Source organism: Dicentrarchus labrax, unplaced genomic scaffold (genome assembly GCF_905237075.1).
Source record: "Dicentrarchus labrax unplaced genomic scaffold, dlabrax2021, whole genome shotgun sequence".
Lineage (NCBI taxonomy): Eukaryota > Metazoa > Chordata > Actinopteri > Moronidae > Dicentrarchus > Dicentrarchus labrax.
In genome coordinates this window covers 21,988,584-22,008,943 of record NW_026136701.1, presented here as the reverse complement: position 1 = coordinate 22,008,943, position 20,360 = coordinate 21,988,584, and the positions used below count along the sequence as shown (strand labels likewise).

The 20,360-nt window shown below is 38.6% G+C and overlaps 1 protein-coding gene across 3 annotated transcripts; it reads right to left on the bottom strand.

Moving 5' to 3' along the window:
* Positions 1-784: 784 nt before the first annotated feature.
* LOC127363790 (ATP-sensitive inward rectifier potassium channel 10-like) lies at positions 785-13,443 on the bottom strand. Of its 3 annotated transcripts, none has more exons than XM_051400685.1 (6): positions 13,170-13,443; positions 6,558-6,903; positions 4,709-4,920; positions 4,052-4,183; positions 3,660-3,837; positions 785-2,825 (listed from the first exon to the last, which is right to left on the bottom strand). In XM_051400685.1, the coding sequence occupies exons 2-6, from the start codon at positions 6,901-6,903 to the stop codon at positions 2,431-2,433; spliced, it is 1,263 nt and encodes a 420-aa protein (XP_051256645.1). In that variant the 5' UTR covers positions 13,170-13,443; the 3' UTR covers positions 785-2,430. The 3 variants fall into 3 exon arrangements, with proteins under 3 accessions (XP_051256645.1, XP_051256666.1, XP_051256656.1); XM_051400706.1 differs by lacking the exon at positions 13,170-13,443 and adding an exon at positions 10,998-11,085; XM_051400696.1 differs by lacking the exon at positions 13,170-13,443 and adding an exon at positions 10,998-11,082 and having other exon boundaries at positions 6,558-6,871.
* Positions 13,444-20,360: the final 6,917 nt, after the last annotated feature.

The window sequence follows — 20,360 nt, the reverse complement described above, 5'->3', positions numbered from 1 at the left end:
TTTTACAAGCCATGGCTCTCATATTTGAATGTGAGTTGTATCGCACTGCGCATGTACTGTTATATTCTGTACACACATGAACATATATTGCATGTCTGTCCATCCTGGAAGAGAATCCCACCTGTGTTGATCTTCTTGGGGTTTCTTCCATTTTTATCAGGTTTTTTTAAAGGTTTTTTAGGGTGTAGTTTTCCTTATCTAAATTGAGGGTCTAAGGACAGAGGGTGTTGTATGCTGTAAGTTCCTTGAGGCAGAGTTGTGATATTGGACTACATAAAAAAAATGCCATAACTTGACTATCATTTAGGCTATGACTAATTAAACATCCGTCAGCTTCAAGTGCAGTTCATCAGGATCTACTGCACTTTGCCGGCCTGTACCTTAAGCAAAATACCATGTTACTACTATGTTATCTCATCGGATGAGATGACCTATGGCCACTGCAGCAAGGACTTGATACATGGGGCACCAGCTCTACCATGTGAGCTGTCAGGGCACCTCAAATGCCAGACTTTTTATGTGAAGATGAAAACTATATTATTTTCATCACTATCTTGTTACTGTTTACATTCTCCCAGACTCAAATTCAAAAATTGCACTGCATAATTATTTTCTGCCCTGAAGGGACAAATCAAACACTGGCTCTAGATTTTCACACGCTCCGGAGCCACAGTTTCTCCTTTGTGCTTGAAAGGAAAGGATGAAGCAACGGAGTTTCAATCTGCAACAGATGCCGCTAAATCCAACACACTGGACCTTTAAAGACACATTTATAAACAAAATGTGGCCTTTAGTAACCCAGCTTTATTAAATCACTTTTTAGAGAGAATTTATCTTGTTTGTTCTCTCTCCTAAACACTATTAACAGTCCAGAGTTTGATGTTAATTAAGGAAATGTCACAAAGTTACAATTTCCAACATATTTGTTTCATTCATCATGCCTAACCATCATTGTCACACATTTCTTGAGAGGACGAAGTCATTATCATTATCAGTGACTTACAACTTTACATTCTCATCTCTCAGCCATCAGGTGTAATCTGGTGTAATCATATTACAAGACTTCTTCATGTCCTTAAATAAAAGGGGCTTTGATAACTCTTTCATTTGACATAGTTAGTAGGACTAACTAAAATCCATGTATGTACAGTAGCTGTTAGTAATGAGTTACAGTTCAGTTTTCTTCAGGCCACTGGCACAGACAAACTGAAATTCCGATTAGCTTTGTAGGAAAGAAGCATCAGTTTGAAACATCAAATTCAATGATATTCAACATGTAAATGCTTTTAGTAGTATTAAAATCTCCTGTCTTAAGGTTCCAAACATAGGCAGCTAACCTTCCTAAGGTGCAAAGGTGCATGTACTTACATAAAGTGCTAACAGTAATAACAGTCATAGTATTTAACAGAAAACAAGAAAGAGATACAGAGCACCTTGAACACAACATATTCAATCTCACATTTGTCTAAATTCCAGTTGTAGTGCTACGTTAGTGTAACAGAATCTCCAAAGTGCGTAAACTAACATATTACAGTACATTGCCATGTACAATGCATATCATTTACACTGTGTCTGTGTCTTTTACTCCAGTACTGCTGTCAGTTTAACAGGAAATGTTAAAATAAAAGCTTGGGGGCGGGGATTTTGTGCGTTTGAGGTTAACCTTAGCATTACTCATTGGTGTTTTTACTGCAACAGAAGCAAACTAAGTTGAAACTCAAAGTCATACGACAATTCTCAACCTTTTTGGTGTCAAGGACCCCCAAACTGCCACACATTAGGCCACAGACCCGTATTTGACAAGATTTAAACTAAACTGTAGATGAACAGTGAAGAGTGTAAAACCTATGAACATACAGCCTCCCCCAACAGCAACCCTTCCCCGTACTCCTTCATGTACCCCTAACAGTGGAAAATACACATTCATACTCACTGACACTTTCACAAACCTTTCTGTGTGTGATTTCACATTGAGTACTCAGGGGGAGATCCCAACAAGCCCACCAAGTTTTCCGTACTCTCCACTGCTTCTTTTGTTTTCTATCTCTGATTTTTATGATTATTTTTTTCCTGTGTGAATAAATAAACCAAGCTGTTATTTTTGTGTCTACAGTATATGATCCAAAACACATACATTAGCTGCAGTTAGGCAGTGTGTTATGCCGACATATGAATACAGTCAAACCAGTGTAAAACATATGACAGTGACAAACTTGAAGTTGATACAACAGTAGTCTGCAGTCTTCCATATTTGCTTTCTGCGTGATTTTGGTGCTACTGGGACCCACATATCTTTCTGATACAAGTTCAAAACAGTCTAAAAAGACAGTCTCCCAAGTTGTGTTGATATGTTGTTTCATTGATTTGCTGTTGACACTGACAGCAAATCAGTCTTCTGTGCATTGCACTCTACGAAATGCTCCCTTCTGTTCACACGTTGCTGATGCGAACACTGAGAGGAGTCTCTCTGGCCCGGCCACGTTCGTCCCCTCTCTCCCTGTAGCTCTGCTCCAATCGAATCTTGTCCGGATCGCACACCTCAGGTACAGTCCCACCCCCGTTGCTCTGGTACACTTGCTGGGGGCTAGATGGTTTGAAGATGGGCGTGGTCTTGGTCTTGGCCACCTTGTCGAAGAAGGCGAAGTCTGCTACGTATTTGCCTGATGGGGAAAGGGAGACTACAGGGGGAAACTCATAGCCCCAGAGAATCTCATCCGGTAGGTAGGAAGTGCGAACCTGGCAAGTGGCGGAGGTCGGCTCAACTGTAGCGCTCATGATCACCAGCAGCTCAAAGTCTGCCAATTCTGGATCTGTCCAGCCTCCACCTAGTGGAGGTAAATGAGATGGGAGGAGATGATACATTACAGGGGGGTAAAGGAAGAAGAGGCAGAAGGTAAAAAGGAAAAATGGGAGAGGAAGGAGGAAACAATAACACATACTAAACTTAAAAGATACACATTGTAGTTTTTGACCACCAGTAGTGCACTGTCGTTATAAGCAGGTTCCCATGTTATACGTATCCCATGGATGCTCATGAGGATGCACATATGCACACGCATGTGAGAGACTCAAGCAAAATATAAAACTTTGTCATGCAAGTGGATAAAAATGGTTCACACCATCTGAACCAACCACTAAAAAGAGGAAATTTAGGTCAGAGATATGCAGTTTACCAGCCGTCACATGATTTCTTAGTAATGTAATAATTTCTAAAAAAAAAGTGAGGAAGTGTTGCTGTAGCTGGCAGAAAGCAACTTTATATTAACAGACTATAGTGTTGTAGAACTTATGTAACATAAGATTACCGTATAGGGTTATCTAGAGAGATTACCTTTTTCCTAGCTTTGTCTGAGGGGAGGCCAATAGTCCCAGACTTTGAAACCCCCTGGATTACTCTACAGTAAACAAAAATGTCCTTCTGAACACATGAAGTGAAAATATGCACTCTAGCTATCATGTTCCTTTTTTTTTTTTCTTTTTTGCACCCTTCATCCTTGTTGCCATTTTGGGCCACCACAATTACAGCTGTGGATCTCATTTTATAAAACCATATTGTTTGATTGACTCAGCATAAGTCAAAAGATTGCAAAGATAAAACACCTTGTACTTACGACACTACCACCACCCACCAAATCTCCTGCCCTCACCATCAAACTTACCCTTGGCTGCCCAGGCTCGCAGAGGGCTGTTGTCATCGATGAGGTGGTAAAACGTGAGGGGCAGGATGAGAAAGGGGCTATCACTGGATGTGTCAACTTGGAAAGGTACATTCCTCTGGTCTAGACGAACCGTCTCGCCTTCCTTGGTCAGGGACGTCTGGAGCAGTTTTCCAGTCACCTGGGAGGGAACAATGTGCACAGGTTGTTTTGGCTAAATTGGTTCCCAGTTTGAAACATTGCCCATACACCAACCATACCAACACATATTGTATTGTGGCCTTTTTTGATTTTATTCCATTATTTCCTATTTAACTGTCAATTCTTTTAGACAAACTAGTAGAATTTATAGAAATGGTGGAAATATCAGACGAATTATGTATATACACACTCACCTGACACCCAATCAGGAGACTCTTGCGCATGTTGGCCACCCTGATCATCAGGCAGGGTCGGCCTTCCTGGGTCGACACCACAGCATGTTGGCTAAACTTCACTGTTTCACCCCGCTTCTTTGGCCGAGCAACCTGAGCAGAGAAATCAGTACTGGTTTCAGTCTCATAATCTTTGAGAAGAGAGATATATACTTGCTGTTTAAGCACACATTCATTTCTGAGGACGTGCACAACCAACGGGCCAAATGGATTTATAGGATACGTCATCATGCGTTAAAAGCAAGTATCTCCAACCTAAGAGTCTTGCTCTCAGCATAAACACAGATGATTGCAAACTGCAAGGAATTGTATACAGTTGTGATTGAGTTATTTAAAGGTCCATTGTATAACATTTAAGAGGATCTATTGGCAAAAAAGGAATATAATATTCATAGGTTATCATAGTCTCCATGGAAGGCGACCAAAAATTTAACAATTTCTTTATTCAGGTGATTATATACTAATGAAAACATACCTATGAACATTATAGTACATTTCTGCCAATAGATCCTCCTAAATGTTACACAGTGGACCTCTAGGGAAGGATGTTCTGCTTTTCCTTGTAAATGCTTTTCACTGTATCTCACTTTGCAGCTCAGTGTGTTATGTTATGGCTACCTTGGCCAGGAAGGTACCAGTGATGAAGATCTCTAGCAGCATGGTGAGGACCAGCTGGATGATGAGTAGGATGATGGCAGCCGGACATTCCTCAGTGATGCAGCGAAAACCATAACCAATGGTTGTCTGGGACTCCAGAGAGAAGAGGAAAGCCCCTGTCAGTGTCTGCATCTGCAGCACACAGGGTGTGTGGTTTGACGGAGGGTCAAATTCTAGAGGAACATGGTTGAAAAGGCAACAAAAGCTCATTGACGTTATTCTATGTTATGTTAACATAACAGTTTGTGTGTCGTTTTTTTTCTTCTGCACACTTTATTATGGGAAGTTGGTCATTGTAATGTCTCAAAAGTGAAACATTTAAAGGGAAGAACATAAGTTTTTGGCACAACCTTCTATCTTTATGCAACATTATCAGTTGAGCAAACAGCATTAGAGGAAGTTGGAAGTTGAGAGCAGATGTTGTTAAAGATATGAAGGGTTATTTCCTGACACTAATGTTTAATTTTGTCAGGGTTAGTTCAACCTCAGGATTGGGTTCAGGAAATACAATATTAAATAAATGTTACAAAGTACTTTATGTTTATAAAATTGATAAAACAATAACACAAATTAGATTTTTTTTTAAAAAAGACAGATTAAATTGAAAGGGCATCTTGCTTTAAGACAGCAGTTCTTCACTTCCTAGCCACCACTCTAACACTTCATGCAGCAGGTAATCTGAGTTAAACATATGCTCAACTTTGTCAACTGTGTTCATGTGTTTCACAGTATTAGTGTGCATGCAATTGCTTTTTTTGCACAACTGCACACACACTTAATGCGTGAACATAACAAACCCTAACCCTAACCCAAACATAAAGATTTTACAGTTCACCCAAAATCCAAAAGACATTATTTGTTAAGGTATGTGACATAACTTTTTATAATAAGTTTTCAGAGAATTTAAGGGAAAAACAAATTAAAATATTTGCACATAGTGTGATGAATATGTCAATGGTATAAACCTAGGCTCAAGGAACCGTACGGGAACTGCAGGTCATGTGACACATACTATCCCAAATAGATTTTTCTGGATGTCACAAAAAATCCCACAATGACTCTTTGCATAATCAGAATTTTGTGTGGATTACGTTAATAAATTACCCTTTTTGGTTTCTATTAGCAGGGCTTTTTATGTCATCACCTGCCTCTTTATTCCTAGGGAAACTATTGTTTTGAACCATTTCCTGGAGTTGACTCATAATGACCAACACCCCAGAGAACAGGAACTGAAATATGTCTCTTTCAGTATGTTCTAGCTTGAATAGCGCCCTTTTTGCAACTTGTAAAGAAAAAAAAAAAACATGACAGCATGTCTCGATCACACTTCTTTCCAGTTGACTACTGTATTTGCATCTTGGGTGTGGATATTTTTACATTTTTATATACACATTAGAATTAGTAGATTTCCTCTGAGAAAACACTACAAAATATGACCAGGATAGATAGGCAGCCTAATAAAGTGCTTATACATGTAATATTTTAATTTTAAAAAAAATAGTAGATTTGGTATTTGGTATATGGATTTGGAGTATGTATTCCAGAAGCCTTTTTTTATTTTTATTTATTTTTTTGTTCTATTTATTTAAAATCCACGATAAACCCAGTTTATAATTTCATTCAGGCCATAACTCGTCCTCCAGCAGTAGTCAGGCCCGGTGTACTCATGTGTGCTGGGGGAGTGGCTATGGAAGGAGACATGTCATTGTGTGACCATCAACTCCAAACAGATTGTGAACACACCTTGTCAAGGAAGGTCCTCGAAAGATACATCAAAATAGCCATTAATCTACAATCCATGCTAACTCACCAAGCAGGTCTCCATGCACCAGTGCCACCAGATACCACAGGACCCCGAACAGGAACCAGGTGCCTGCAAATGTGGCCACAAAAAGGAAGAACTTGTAGCGCCACTGCATGTCCAGAAAAGTTGTCCAGAGGTCACGCATGTACAGAGCACTCCGCCCGCTGACATGTTCAATGCGCACGTTGCTACGGCCATCTTTGGACAGGACACGTCTCCTCTTCCTCAGAGTCCCGCCACCACCGGAAATGCCACCACCCAGTAAGGGTTTTAAAACATCTGTCTGGGTCTGTGAGTGGCAAACCTTCTGAGGCGAGGAGCTACGAGAGGAAGGAGGTGTGGCAGATGTCATCTGGTGAATAACACAAAGAAAGAGGAGTTAAATCATATGTTTGATTGACTTGTTTCCTGGTCAGTACTCTCAATGGGGTATTAGTTATAAAGAGATTATTGGGGTGGACTGGGAGGTCTTTAATTAAGCTTACTGAAAAGAAGCTGGATGCCAAAATAGGGGCCTCCTGGCCAATTCGGCCCACCAGATGTTGATAGTGAAACAAAAAGTAGCTGTTTATGCTGTTTTATTTTTGTGAGGTAAAAATTCTAATTTAAATATGTAATATGTCTAATTATGCATAATTTTTCATAATCTGATCACAGTGATCAGAATGACACTGCATACTACGTCAGTCAATTAAGGGAATTTGAGATAATTTAACAATACAATACAATAGGCATTTGTTATTGGCCTTTGGCCGACCATCAAGTTTTCGGGTATGGTCTTCCAAGAGAAAGTGAGAAAGTTTGGACACCCCAGTATCACAGTATTAACAACATCAGCAGGACCTTATTATCTGATTATGATAATGGTGATTTCCGTTGCCACCTATAAAAATGTAGAAACTTCCCCTGATGACTGTGGGTTTTGGTAACTTCCCCCTGCAACCACCTGCTCTCATATTCACGGAAATTTATCTCAAGGGAACCTAATAATGCTTGAAACCAAACCTGTCATTGATTATATTCAAAATATTTGGCAAAATAAATGAACTATTTAATGCTGCTGTAGTTAATAAAAGTTAACTACAGCAGACAAGTGAACATCAAACTGGAACTCTGAATTAACCACAGTTTTAATGAGCAAAACAAGTAAAAACCTGAAAGGCCAAGCTCGCCCACAAAGTGTTTTTGATTATTTGACTAAATTTTCATCTGAAATTTGGTGGAACTATAGTGGGAGTTTCCTGAGGTAACCACACTGCAAAATACCTATTTATAGTGTATTTAAATGCAGAGGTGTGGAAAAAAAACACCTGAGTGGGTTTACCGTGTGTTGTTCTCTATCTTTTGTCATCTTATCAGTAATTTATAACCAGAAAATAAAGTTCTGTGTCAAGTACAACCACCACAGCGGACACTAACAGCCAGAGACAACTGTCAATCAAGCCAGACCCAAAATATAGCCCCTTTAAGCATTAAGGTCTCTTTGCACTTAAAACAACCTACTTTGTACAAGGTTTTGTCTAAAGGCAAAACTCTGTATATATGCTCCAACACTCAAAGACAGGCCCAAAAAGCCTGCTGTCATATAGCACAAATAGAAAGGAAAAGTTCAAATCCTGGCCACCGTCTCACCTTTGTACACCACTGATTGAGTGCTTGTTGTATTGTTGGTGTTGGAAATTTACAATTGTCTTTGAACGGTGGTGGGGGGGTGTTTCAGATGCAATTAGTTTGAAGCATACTGAGGCCCTCAGTTTGCCTCGGTCATTAAAGATATAATAGTGGAAGAGACATTGGCTACCAAGAGACAATCTTGTCTTGAGGAAGAAGTTAGATTTCGAGAAGTGTTTTTTCAATTGAATTTCGTAAATTCTCTGTAACTTACAGCTGTTAGAGGAATAACTGTCCCTCTGGTTTCCCCATTAGTTTCCACACTGATTTCCACATCTTTACAATAAATATGAAGCAATTATAAACCACTCTTATGCATGACTAAAGATAAGGTTGTTTTTTTTAAAATAGGTTGGAAGCTAGAGTTACAACAGTCACAATGAAACACAGAGGTGAGACGGAAAAAGAAATAGTGTGTCAGACCTGAATTAAAACTGTGATCTGTCTGTTACAATATGTCATGAATACGTCATTAAAGAAGCGAAAGGTTTTTATTAGCATCATGGCCCCCTGTCAGTCAATTGGTCTACCATGTTGGTCCAGAGATATCTTTACAACTATCAGATGAATTGACATGAGGTTTTGTACCGATGTTTGGTCTACTGATGCTGAATTCTAATGACTCTAGCATACAGGTCAATATTTTAATTTGTCCAATATGACCAAGTATTAGCAAAATATTGAGATTCCCATCTCCCACCTATTCTATCAGCACTAAACACTACATGTAGAAGCGTGAACACCAACAAAAACCCTTCTGGTTTAGTTGCTATCTTCATGGTGCTATTTAAAATGACGTATTAGGGCTGACTGAGGAAGTGGTGTTACAGATGGAAACTATTTGTAGATAATTTTGATAGTGCACATGTGATATCTACAGGGCTGATTCAAGAAGAAAATCCCCATGTGTTATTGTCATGATGCAAAGAACGTGAACTGCAAATATTCCCAACCTGCATCTGTCACTTGTGAGTTACAGTAATATCTGTGTTTATAGTGCTTTACACTGTGGGATGTTAGTATGAATGTGTGCCCTTGTCAGAACATTCACGTGCAGTGACAGACAGTTACTGTATCTCCACACATTTGATACGCTGACTTACGTCCAACGAATCCAGTAGGGAGAGGATAACCCACAAAAGAAGACGATAAGGAAGAGGAAAGACAAAAGAAGGAAGAGTAGAATTAGGATGAAGATGTACTGCATTAACCAAACAAACTATTCACACAGAGTCTCATTTGTCAACTGAAGGAAAGAGGAGAAACTTGAATGAATCAATTAAGGTAAAAAAAATCTTTGTCCGAAACTCGGACGTTTATCTAGATAAAGTTTTTTTTAAAGGCTTCACTGTTGATTCTAGCTAGAGAGGCCTTTAGTGGACAAAGAGTGAACTTCTGACTCGTAACTGGAGCCTGTGGTAAAGGTTTGGTAGGAAAAGGGCCAAAGTTTGACTTTTCTCAGGTGTTTCTTGCTGCTTTATTCTCTGGACCCTCACAAGGTTTCTCTGTATTGATTCTTCATACACATTAATGCAAAACATACAATTACACCCGATAGACATGTTGTTAACAGTGCACTATATGGTCAAAAGTATATGGACACCGTAACATTACTCTTGTATGTGATTGCTGAATATCTTATTCCTCCTCTCCTCTGGTGTGAGGCTTTCAGGGATTTGCATTTCTGCCACTGATGATGGGTGTAACAAGTGATGGAAGAAGTACTCAAGAAGTACACAAAATGTACAGAACTTTGAGTATTAAAAGTACAGAAAAATGTCCCCTGTGACAGATTATTAATACTACTAATCAGTGTTTAAGTAGCATTTATATACAGTTATGTAGTAAAGTGCAGTGGTTGTGAGATGGTAAATGGGTTGGTAAAGAGGAAAAAGTTCAGTCACAAAAAATTATATCTAATAATATATATATTATATATTTTTGCACTTCTATAATCTTTGCATTTGTGAAATAGGCTACTGGATAATTTCAGCCTCTTTTGGCTTTAAATATTTTTTAAATGGAAACATCTGGGAAGATTCAAAAGGGAAAATTTCTCCTAATAACTCGCCAACATCTGAGGTGTGACAAGTGGCGCAAGGTCACAAGTCAAAATAAATGAGTAAATGCACTTTAAATTAAAATTATTTAAAATGACTTTACACCATGAAGGTCAGGCTCACAGTCTACATTTCAGTTCATCCCAAAGGTGTTGGATGGTGTTGAGGTCAGGGCTCTCTGCACACCAGTTCTTCCACACCAAATGTAAAAAATAAAAAATTCTTTATAGACTATTAAATAGTCTGTAAAGAATTTTTTCTTTTATGTGCACGGGGGCAAAAATATCATTCAGACTTCCCTTATTTGGACAGAAAGGAGCTAACTCAACCTATGGAAAGTACTTCTGGTCCAGGAGAAGTAAACAAACATATGACAACATGGGTGTCCATATACTTTTGGCCATATTGTGTAAATCAAAATAGCTTCGATGCAATGCTGATCACGGCTTGCATAACCAATCAGCTTTAATTACATCACACTTTTGTGATTATGCAAGGGTGAGCCCCTCAAAAGCTTCATAATTACAATGACGCCATTGAAAACCTTTACTCTTTCAACTCATGTTGCCCTCTCACCCAATTTCCTCTTCACACTCAAACACACTCACTTCCCAAATAAAAACCCACAAATTCCACCACAGGCATATATCAGATAACTAATAGAGCAAAATGGGAGTAAATGAGAGTGAAAGGAGGGAAATAGTTCTTGACCAACCTCTCCAGCAGGATGTATTCCATCTCCATGGCAGCACGACAACTTTACTGTACTGCCCTGCCTCAGTGAGCCGAATCCAAAAACTGAATCAAAACTTTTTCTTTTGCCCAACAAAGGAGCGCTGAATGTTTTCCTGATCTCCCTCTCTCTCTCTCTTTTTCTACTTTCCTCTTTCTCTCTCCTTCCTTCTCTCTCTCCTCTGTGTACACAGGAATGCTTTGTTTGGAGCTGAGATAAAAGAAACAAAAGACACCATTGACAAAAACGACTCTGTGTCCATCCATGTGTGTGCGTGTGTGTGTGATTATGTGAGAGTGGGAGATCGCAATTACATGCGTGTTTCTGTATTATGTGTGTGTGTGATTGTAGGCGTACATGTGTGATTTTGTATGCATGTATGTGCGTGTTTGTTTGCAATTATTTGAAAAAGATTGCACAATTATGTGTGTATTTGTCTGTATTTGTGTATGTGTGTATTTGTGTATCTGTGTGTGTATCCATGTGTGTATCCGTGTGTGTGTGTGTGTGTGTGTGTGTGTGTGTGTGAGAGAGAGAGAGAGAGAGAGATGAGTGAAAGGGAAAGCGAGAGAACGGAAGAGAGGAAGGGAAAGAGAAAGAGATCTGTGACAAAAGGCCCTCGTTAGTATTCTGGAGTGAGGAGTAATCCCCCTCCATCTCTCCCTCTCTTTCTCCCACTTACACTCACACACTTTTTCTTTCTCTCCCCCCTCAGTTTGCTTCGCTCTCACCTTCCTTTCTTTCTCTTTCTTTCCTTTTGTTTACTTTAAACACAACAGAGTTGCGTAAGGCACCTAAATAAGGTGGGATGTATTAGAAAAGAATAAAAGAATAACTTTCCAACAGAAAACAACTCTATCCTTCATCTCCATGTTTCCCTCTCTTTCTCCTTCTACTATTTCAATTTTATTTCTATTTTATTTGTTATCAGATTTCCTCAATACCTGCTAACATGTCTACTTACTTCACAATATCAAACTCTACTCTGGTAGTGATGGAGATGTAGTGAAGAAAATGTGTTCAATTGTCCATAAAGGAGACTAATATAAGTTAAAATGGTTTAGGGTTCTTAAGCAAGCATCATTCACTTCTTTATTGATTTAATTAGGAGGCTGAAGCACACTAACTGTGCACACAATCGTTTGGGATAAAAACACAATTAAGCCTAATGAGTTATTTCCATCATGCCTCTTGAACATCTAACAGCATAACTTCTGATCTGATTTCCCACTTTTTTACCTAGTATAGTGCAGTGAGTGCTCTGACTCATGTTGTGATCTGATATCAAGTAAAAAATGTTTATATATATATATCATTTTTAAGGTTTTATGGTTTGCAGAATACATACTCCATCTGTATTTCACAACTGCAGGATAAACAAACTGACACTGTTTGTCAGATCTGATGCTGTGAAATCTGCTGTGATCTGATTGGATGTGAACTCTGACTAGACATTTGAGTCTTCCATAAACTCAGTTTCATTCCTCTCTGATGGTCCTGTTGTTATTACATGAGGAACTTTACACCAAACTCTGCATCAAATAACGTCTGAAGATCAACTTTCTACAGTCCATAATGCAGCTGTACATAAACAGGTATCCTGATGAGAAAAACTTGCTCCATTACCTAAATTTCAGGTAGACATTATTGTGATGCTGTCATGTTATTTTCTTATTACATATTTTCATCAGCCAAGACAAAATCATCCCTCCACAGTAAATAGTTTATTTAATTTAAGATAATGTGGGTTGTGTGAGTCTATAGGCAATGAATTCATTTAAAATGTGGCCAATTTTGGCCAATTTAGAAATTCCTAATCAGATTTGTTTTTTATAACTAACCATTGTTTACCAGTGAAATATATCAATTAGCTGTGGAAATAATGCAATAAAAATACATTTGTAAATACATATTAGTTGACAATAAATGAAACATTATATAAATGAAAAAAATAGAGATTTGAATCTATCACAATATTCACTTCCTTTCTGGATATTGTCATTATCCAGGTAGGAACAAATGAGAAACTTACCTGAACTGTATTAGAAAGAATATTCACTTATTAAATCAAAAAACAAATATATTTTATCGCCATACAAAGATCTTTTTTATTCATATTTTCATTGCACTCTGCAGAGAAATTAGTTTGCTTACCTTTTCAGCTGGGATTGCAATCTAATTGATCCGTGCAGAGAGGAGTTTGGAGCCCGGAGCTTCAGCCTTTCGTCCACATGTCTGCTTTGTTGTCGTACGCATGCTCACACGACACAACTGAGACTGTAATTCTGCAGGAAGAGTAACTTCAGCAGCCCGCGTCCCACAACACTGAAACACCATTGAGGAGAGTTATGGAGACAGTCATTGGCTTATCGGGGTTGTCTTTCTGACCCAAACCCTGTCTCACTGCTCACAAATTATTCCCAAAGACACTGGACTAGTCTTTATAAAAGGCATCTCTCTCTCTCTCTCTCTCTCTCACACACACACACACACACACACACACACACTTTCCTCTTTTCCTCAGTCTCTCTCTCCTCTTCACTCCTGAATTCTTGTTGTGTCCAGCTCACGTCTGTGTAATTGCTGGAATAATTGATCGCCACTCCCCCCAGTCTCAATTCAGTATCAGATTAACACATAGGAGCACAAATACATCATACTGCCGCCTTGAAATTTGGCCTGAAAGAATCTGATTCAGAACATTACTTTTTCTTTCATCATATTTTGTTGCATCACCCCCCCAAACTAAATGTACAATGTCCACAACTGTGCACACAAACACACACAGATGGATGCACATGTTTGGGGCCTCACATGCACATTCTCCACAAATGCACACGGGCACACGCCAACAAGCGGCCCCAACAGACCACCCCCTGCAGCACACACATAGAAACACACAGTTCTTTTAGGGGGCATCACAGAGCCCCCTATTCATAACTTCAGCCCGCCGTTTGCTGTGTCCAAGAGCATCCGTACGGAGCGTCCTGGTAAGCTCAAACATAAAGAAGGACGTTCGTGAGGTGAATACAACCCCTTATTCTGCCTCAGGAGAGGGTGACAAAGCATTATTTAATTGAAAGAGGGAGAGGTGGATGGAGTTGATGAGGACCATTGGTCAAATGTGCAAATGTGTGTCCGTCTGATACAAAGTTGAGGAAAGGCCTTTTTGTAATATTTTGTGGTATTTCTTTGTTTTTAAATTGCCATGTACTTACACAGTAAAGGATGTTGGAAACGATTGAGGCACTTCTAGCATATAAGCATCATCGTTGGAGCTGGAAAGGATTCAGTTTCCTGCTCTAGAGCACCTCAGTGAAGTGGTTGTATAATTGCTTGTCAACATGGGGAACTTGAACTCAGGTGTCAGGGCTCTGATGCATCTACTACTACTTTGAGAACAAGATGATAACAAGGCTGTCACTTTGCATGACCTTATGTCGTCTCAGTTCATCTGTCGCATCTAAACCCTGCAAAGGCTGCTGCTAATTACAATGATTTCTGCATTTGCAGGAGAACAGAGCATTAGTGGGAAAGCAGTAGTATTACTCAAAAACGAAAGAAGAGAAGCGTCATTGAGACAGGAGGACAAACCCAACTAACCAAAGGTTTCTCACCACACAAAAATAAAAAAAGCAACTCCACAAACAGTGTAAAAGCTGTCGCACCGGGTTCAACAGCTTGTGAGATCTCTTTTCTCACTGATCACACATTGCTGTTATGGCAACTAAACTGTGGAATTAATATTTTGTTTTAAACATTTTATAAATGCTGGACGATATTATTTTATTTATCATTTTATCTGGTTTTACTTTTTACTGTTTCTCATATTGTATAACAGTGCTATACAAATCAAGTTATTACTATTACATATTAATTATGGTACGTGCCTTTACTGTAAGTCATTTTCTATGATTCCCTACGACTTTACTGTAAGTCATTTTCTATGATTCCCTACGACAGCAGTCAACTATGTTGGGTGATAGTTGGCTAAATGTCATTTAGTTTATGGCTTTATATGACTTTATTTCTTTAGTGGTGGAAAGAAAAAGTATATAGTCAACTCTATTATTTCCATTTTCTTTTACTTTATACTTCTACTCCACTACAATTCATTGGGAAATATTTTGCTTTTACTCACTACAATTATTTAATAAAATTAGATGCTTTGCGGATTCAGTTTAATAACACAGTGGTACATGCTGGACAGGTCGAGAGGCAACCACAGTGCTCAAGCTATAATCAACAAACAAATTATGATGTATTGTTGAAGGTTAAATGACCAGTGTAAAGGATTTAGTGGCATCTAGTGGTGAAGTTGCTGATTGTAACCAAGTGAGTGGCCATCCACTGAAGGAGTCTATCTGCAGTCGTGCAGACCCCCCAGAGTTAACTACCTGGATTAACGTACTTGTTTTAACCCAAAACATCATCTTTTCCTGAACCTAACCAAGTAGTCTTGGTGCCTAAACCTAACCAAACTGTGACCATTTTGAGGGGCTATGATGAAGCAGGTGTGTCCTACATTACTGTGCACCTACGGATACATAATTATGAATATTATATTCAATTTCTGCAAGTAGATTCCCCTAAATCTTACACACTTGTGCTTTAAGATAAGATCAGATAACTTTTTATTGATCTCTGAAGGGAAATTCAGAAGCTACCCAGCAGGTTAAGTGTATAAAGTAATTAAAATGAATCCCAGGTGCAGCATTAGAGTGATGATTTTTAAATGGACCATTATGCATAATGATTAATCATACTTTTATTACATTAAGTATATTTTGATGCTGATATTTTTGTATGTTTACTTGCACAAAAGTTTGAAGTAATGCATTAACTTGAAACACAGTATTTCTACACTGTGGTGTTGTTATTTCTACTTAAATAAAAGTGAAATCAAATCAAATTTGAGTACTTCATCCACCACTGCAGCACATTAAAACTTAATTTTATTTGAAAAAGGTTTTGGGGACTTTTGGGAGATGACATTTTGAGATAAATAACTACACAGCAGGTGCAGTGACAGTCAACTTATAATTTCAGTAAACATGTATAATGTCCTACAGTAAACACAAACTAGGCAACTTATTATCTGCATAATTTGCATTTTTAGATTAGTCATTAAGTGATCATCAAGTCAACACGTGCAGCTTGACATGAGACATGAGCATGATTATAGTGTGATTCTGATTCCGCTTTTGAAATAACCTCAAAAAGTTCCACTGAGTGTCTCTCTTGAGTTGTCACAGATTATATCTCACAGCACATCATTTCTGAACAGGAACGTGGGTTAATGACATGCACACACACACACACACACACACACAGCGGTAACTCGATGTGAGAAAAAAAGCAGCTGCTCACCCCACTTCCTTTCTGCAGAAAAAAAGATATAGCAAACAGAATGAAGGAGGAAAGAAACTGTTTGTGTGTGTTTGTGTGTGTGTGTGTGTGTGTGTGTGTGTGTGTGTGTGTGTGTGTGTGTGTGTGTGTGTGTGTGTGAGTGAGTGTGTGAGTGTGTATGCGTGCGTCAGGGTCAGTAAGTGCTTTTGGCTCAAGTCAGCAGTGGTGTTGGTGGACTTACCTCCGTTATATTCATCCTTAGAAGCTCTCTCTCTCCCTTCCCGAGCCTTTTGTCCAGCTCTTTATCCCCATCTCTTGCATATTTATTCACTGTTTTGCTCGCTGTCTCACTTCCTTCCTGTACTGGTCTTAGTGTCCCAACTGCGGTGTCCCAGTTGAGGTGAAAACACTGACACAGGGGTCACAGAGAGTTTAGAAACCTGCTGTGATTATCCATCCAGAGTCAAGTCAGTATTTTTTTCAAGAATCTATCTTCATTCTTTCAGTTTACCATCTATCAATATGTGATCAACTTATTAGGCCCTCTTCAACTGAGGCCAAACTGGTTCTGGATACGGCCTTTCGTGTTTTCCGCAAAGTTTCATGGCCACTGTGGTATCTCCTGTACGCTTGGAAGGCTGAGCTGTATTCAAATGGTTGCCATATGCAATTTCACTGCAATCTTACACACTGCTCTTTCAAAGTTAATGCAGCAGTGCAATACAAAAAGCTATTGCTAGAAAAAAAAGTGATTTCATGTTAATACAAATGTGAATACAAACATGAGGGTGCATGTAGATGTTGCTCAGGGATCTAATAACTAAAGGAAATAAAGGAAAGGCTGTTGTAGAAAATAGGGGGCAAAGAAAAACTCTCTTCCAGTTGTCCTTTTGCAATTTTGAGTTTAGCCAGCAGGTGGCACCAGATAACAAATTTTGTCCTGTCATTTGCAGGATGACTTCATCTGTGTGTATTTGTGTGTCTGTCTGCTTGTGTGTTTACTGAGACTTCCTAGGAATTCTCAGGACAGCTGCTCTTTCTCGTGGGGATAGGCACAATTATGGGGTCAGATTACAAATAACTAAACAAAAAAAACATAAAAAGTTACTGCTCAAAACAATAAAATGTGTAAGAAGATATGTAATAATCACATGAACACACTTCTGATCTCCACTTACTGTCTCTCTGAGCTTTCAAACATACTTTACAGTTTTATTCAGTGAACAAAACTAGTTCAGATGTCATCACATGACCTAACAGAAGAAGTCATATGGGTTTTGGGTTCAAATTTGCAGCTCTGAAAGAACATATATCTCTGATGAAGGCCACTAGGCCTTTATTTATTGATTTAATTTATTGGTGAAACAGAAATGTGTTGACTGAAGTGTGTGTGCTACCTTTTTACTTTAGTATATTTAACAGTAACATGAAATATATATCTGAAGGAATATATATGTTCACCAAAAACAAAAAAATAACTAAAGAAAATGGGTCAATGTCTGAATTAGTGGCACTGGAACTCCCCTCAATGAGTACAGGAAGCACCATTGACCATTTATGATATACAATATGTTACATCCTGGTTACAAGGTCACTGAAAAACCATGAAAGTGACAGAAACAGTCACGGTGCAATAATTCTGTTGAGTTATTAGTCTAATCAACAGGATTTATATGGGCCAATACTGAGCTGAACAGTTCAAACCAGCAACAGACTATAAACACTCAGAAGCACCAACCTATTGTGAATAGAGCTGTCATGACCTGATGATTCAAATGGTGACTACAAATCTTTGTACTGAACTGGATTAAATGATCAGTATCAGTAAAGTATGTTTATTTTCTATTTTCCACCTCTTAGCGATGACCTCATGTAATACACAATACAGAGAGGGTGTGGTGGATGTTGTCAGAATCCCTGCAGCACATTTAGGAACTATTCCCATCACGAGAGGCCGGTTCCTGTTTCAGAGCATACAAGGTTAGAGGGGCTTGCGGCGATGGTAGTGAGGATGCCACATGACTGTGTGAATTAAAATGCTGCAGAGAAGCACAGCACAGCCCTGGGCAACTGTACTTTTATTCTCTGTTCACTCTCCACAGATTGCTGTACAGACCAACAGCACACCCTTTTAAAGTTATATTTACACTATGTAGTATTTTGAAGCAAGTGCAGAGGAAACAGAAATTAATTTATACACTTTTTCCTTGAGTTCTCACTTAGATTCCTTAAATATCATAATTCCCATACTGACATATGAACATTTATTATGTCATAGGAACAGGCTCATGTTGAGCACTAAATGAAATGTCAGGGGATCATCAAAGTCATTCTGATTCATCCTCTGGGAGCCATTAATGTCTGTAGCAAACTTCATTATAATCTATCCAATAGTCCAAACACATTTTAATCTGCAGGCCGTCCCAACCAGCCAAACATCCCTGGAGCCACGGTGCCTAAAATAGATTCAAAAGTTCAGTTCATAGGCCTGTAGTCAGAGGGTCAGGTGGAGCAACACAAAAAGAGGACCCAGTTTGTTTCCTAACAATAAGGTTAAATTGCTGTTACATAATAACCATTGCATTTGTTTGCACACCTGCACAGAAACAAGTGATGTGCATGAAGCTGCAACACAAAAATAAGTTCAGTAGCCAGCAGTACAATGTGCAGGAGGCAGGCAGAGAAAAAGAAAACAAATAAAATGCATAAATAAGAAAGATTATGAGTAACTGAAAAAAAGGCTTTAAAGGTGCGTCGGGAGTTTTTGAATGATTCTATGGTTTTAGATGTTCTGTAGTGTGCAGTATGAGCTGAACATACTAAAGTAGCAGTAATAGTACAGTATGTTAGCAGGACAGCGGACCAGTGGAAACAAACATGGCAGTTTTTCCTGAAGGCAAAATGAGCTGATTGTGATTTCAAAAAGACAATCGACTCTCAAAGCAATGAAAGCTTGTATCTTTCCTGTTTTTTTTTTTTTGGTTTTTTTTTAGCGATGCAAAACCCTTCCCACTGATGAATCTTAATTTGTTTGGAGAATGGGAGCAGAGGGTTTTGGCTGGCACTCACGGTATAAAGGCCTGACAACTGTGTGAATACAGATTAGAAGTTACATAACAGTGAGTAACACTGGCTGCTCTGTGCGGCTCTCATAAGGTACATTAAACAAAACACGCAACACACACAAACACACACACACACACACACACACACACACACACACACACACACAGTATATTTACATACCAGTGGTGGAAAGTAACTAAGTACATTTATTCAAGTACTGTACCTAAATAACATTTTTAAAGATTCCTGTAAAATCCTACTACAGCATCCAACTACAACATTAAAGTGCCACTTACATGTAAATGCATCAATAATAATGACCACAATATAATGATATAATACTGACAGAGACCATTCTGCATGATATTGAAAGTGTATTTTGTATAGTGCTAATACTTCTGAAATTTTACTTATAAGCAACATTTTAACTTTGATTATTTTTACATTGTGGCATTACTTAAATTATCTGAATATATTTACACCACTGATACGTCCAGTGTCTGCTCATATACACTCACCGATACTTCAAAAGTATGCAGATTAATATCGTCTGGGCTCATTCTCTTTGGCTCTCTTTTCGTCACTAGTTTGACTGTATGTATGCATATTAATCGATCTGTCTTAGTATTCAAAGTTCAATCAAGGGCTTGACATCACATAAATATCGCCCTGATTGCCATTTAATCTGCTTTATCAAGGATTACTGGAGCTTCAACACCAATGGTCCTATTTCCCTGATCTGATGTTTGAGTGACTCTTTGTCTAACGCCACCTAAATCTACACAAAACCTTCTCCATTTCAGACAGTCTACAAGCTTTCCTCTAATTCCACCAATATCCAATAAGTCACAGTCTGTCTCATAAGCTAAGAGGTTGACTACACTCCCAAAGGAATTAAAGCTTTTAATTATAATGCAGCCGTGCCCTTCT

Excerpts from the sequence above, each read along its gene's own strand:
- LOC127363790 (XM_051400685.1), bottom strand. The coding sequence starts at position 6,903 with ATGACATCTGCCACACCTCCTTCCTCTCGTAGCTCCTCGCCTCAGAAG. Across the intron at positions 4,921-6,557 it reads GGTGCATGGAGACCTGCTTG|AATTTGACCCTCCGTCAAAC; the intron begins GTGAGTTAGCAT and ends ATGTTCCTCTAG. Across the intron at positions 4,184-4,708 it reads CTGGTACCTTCCTGGCCAAG|GTTGCTCGGCCAAAGAAGCG; the intron begins GTAGCCATAACA and ends TTCTCTGCTCAG.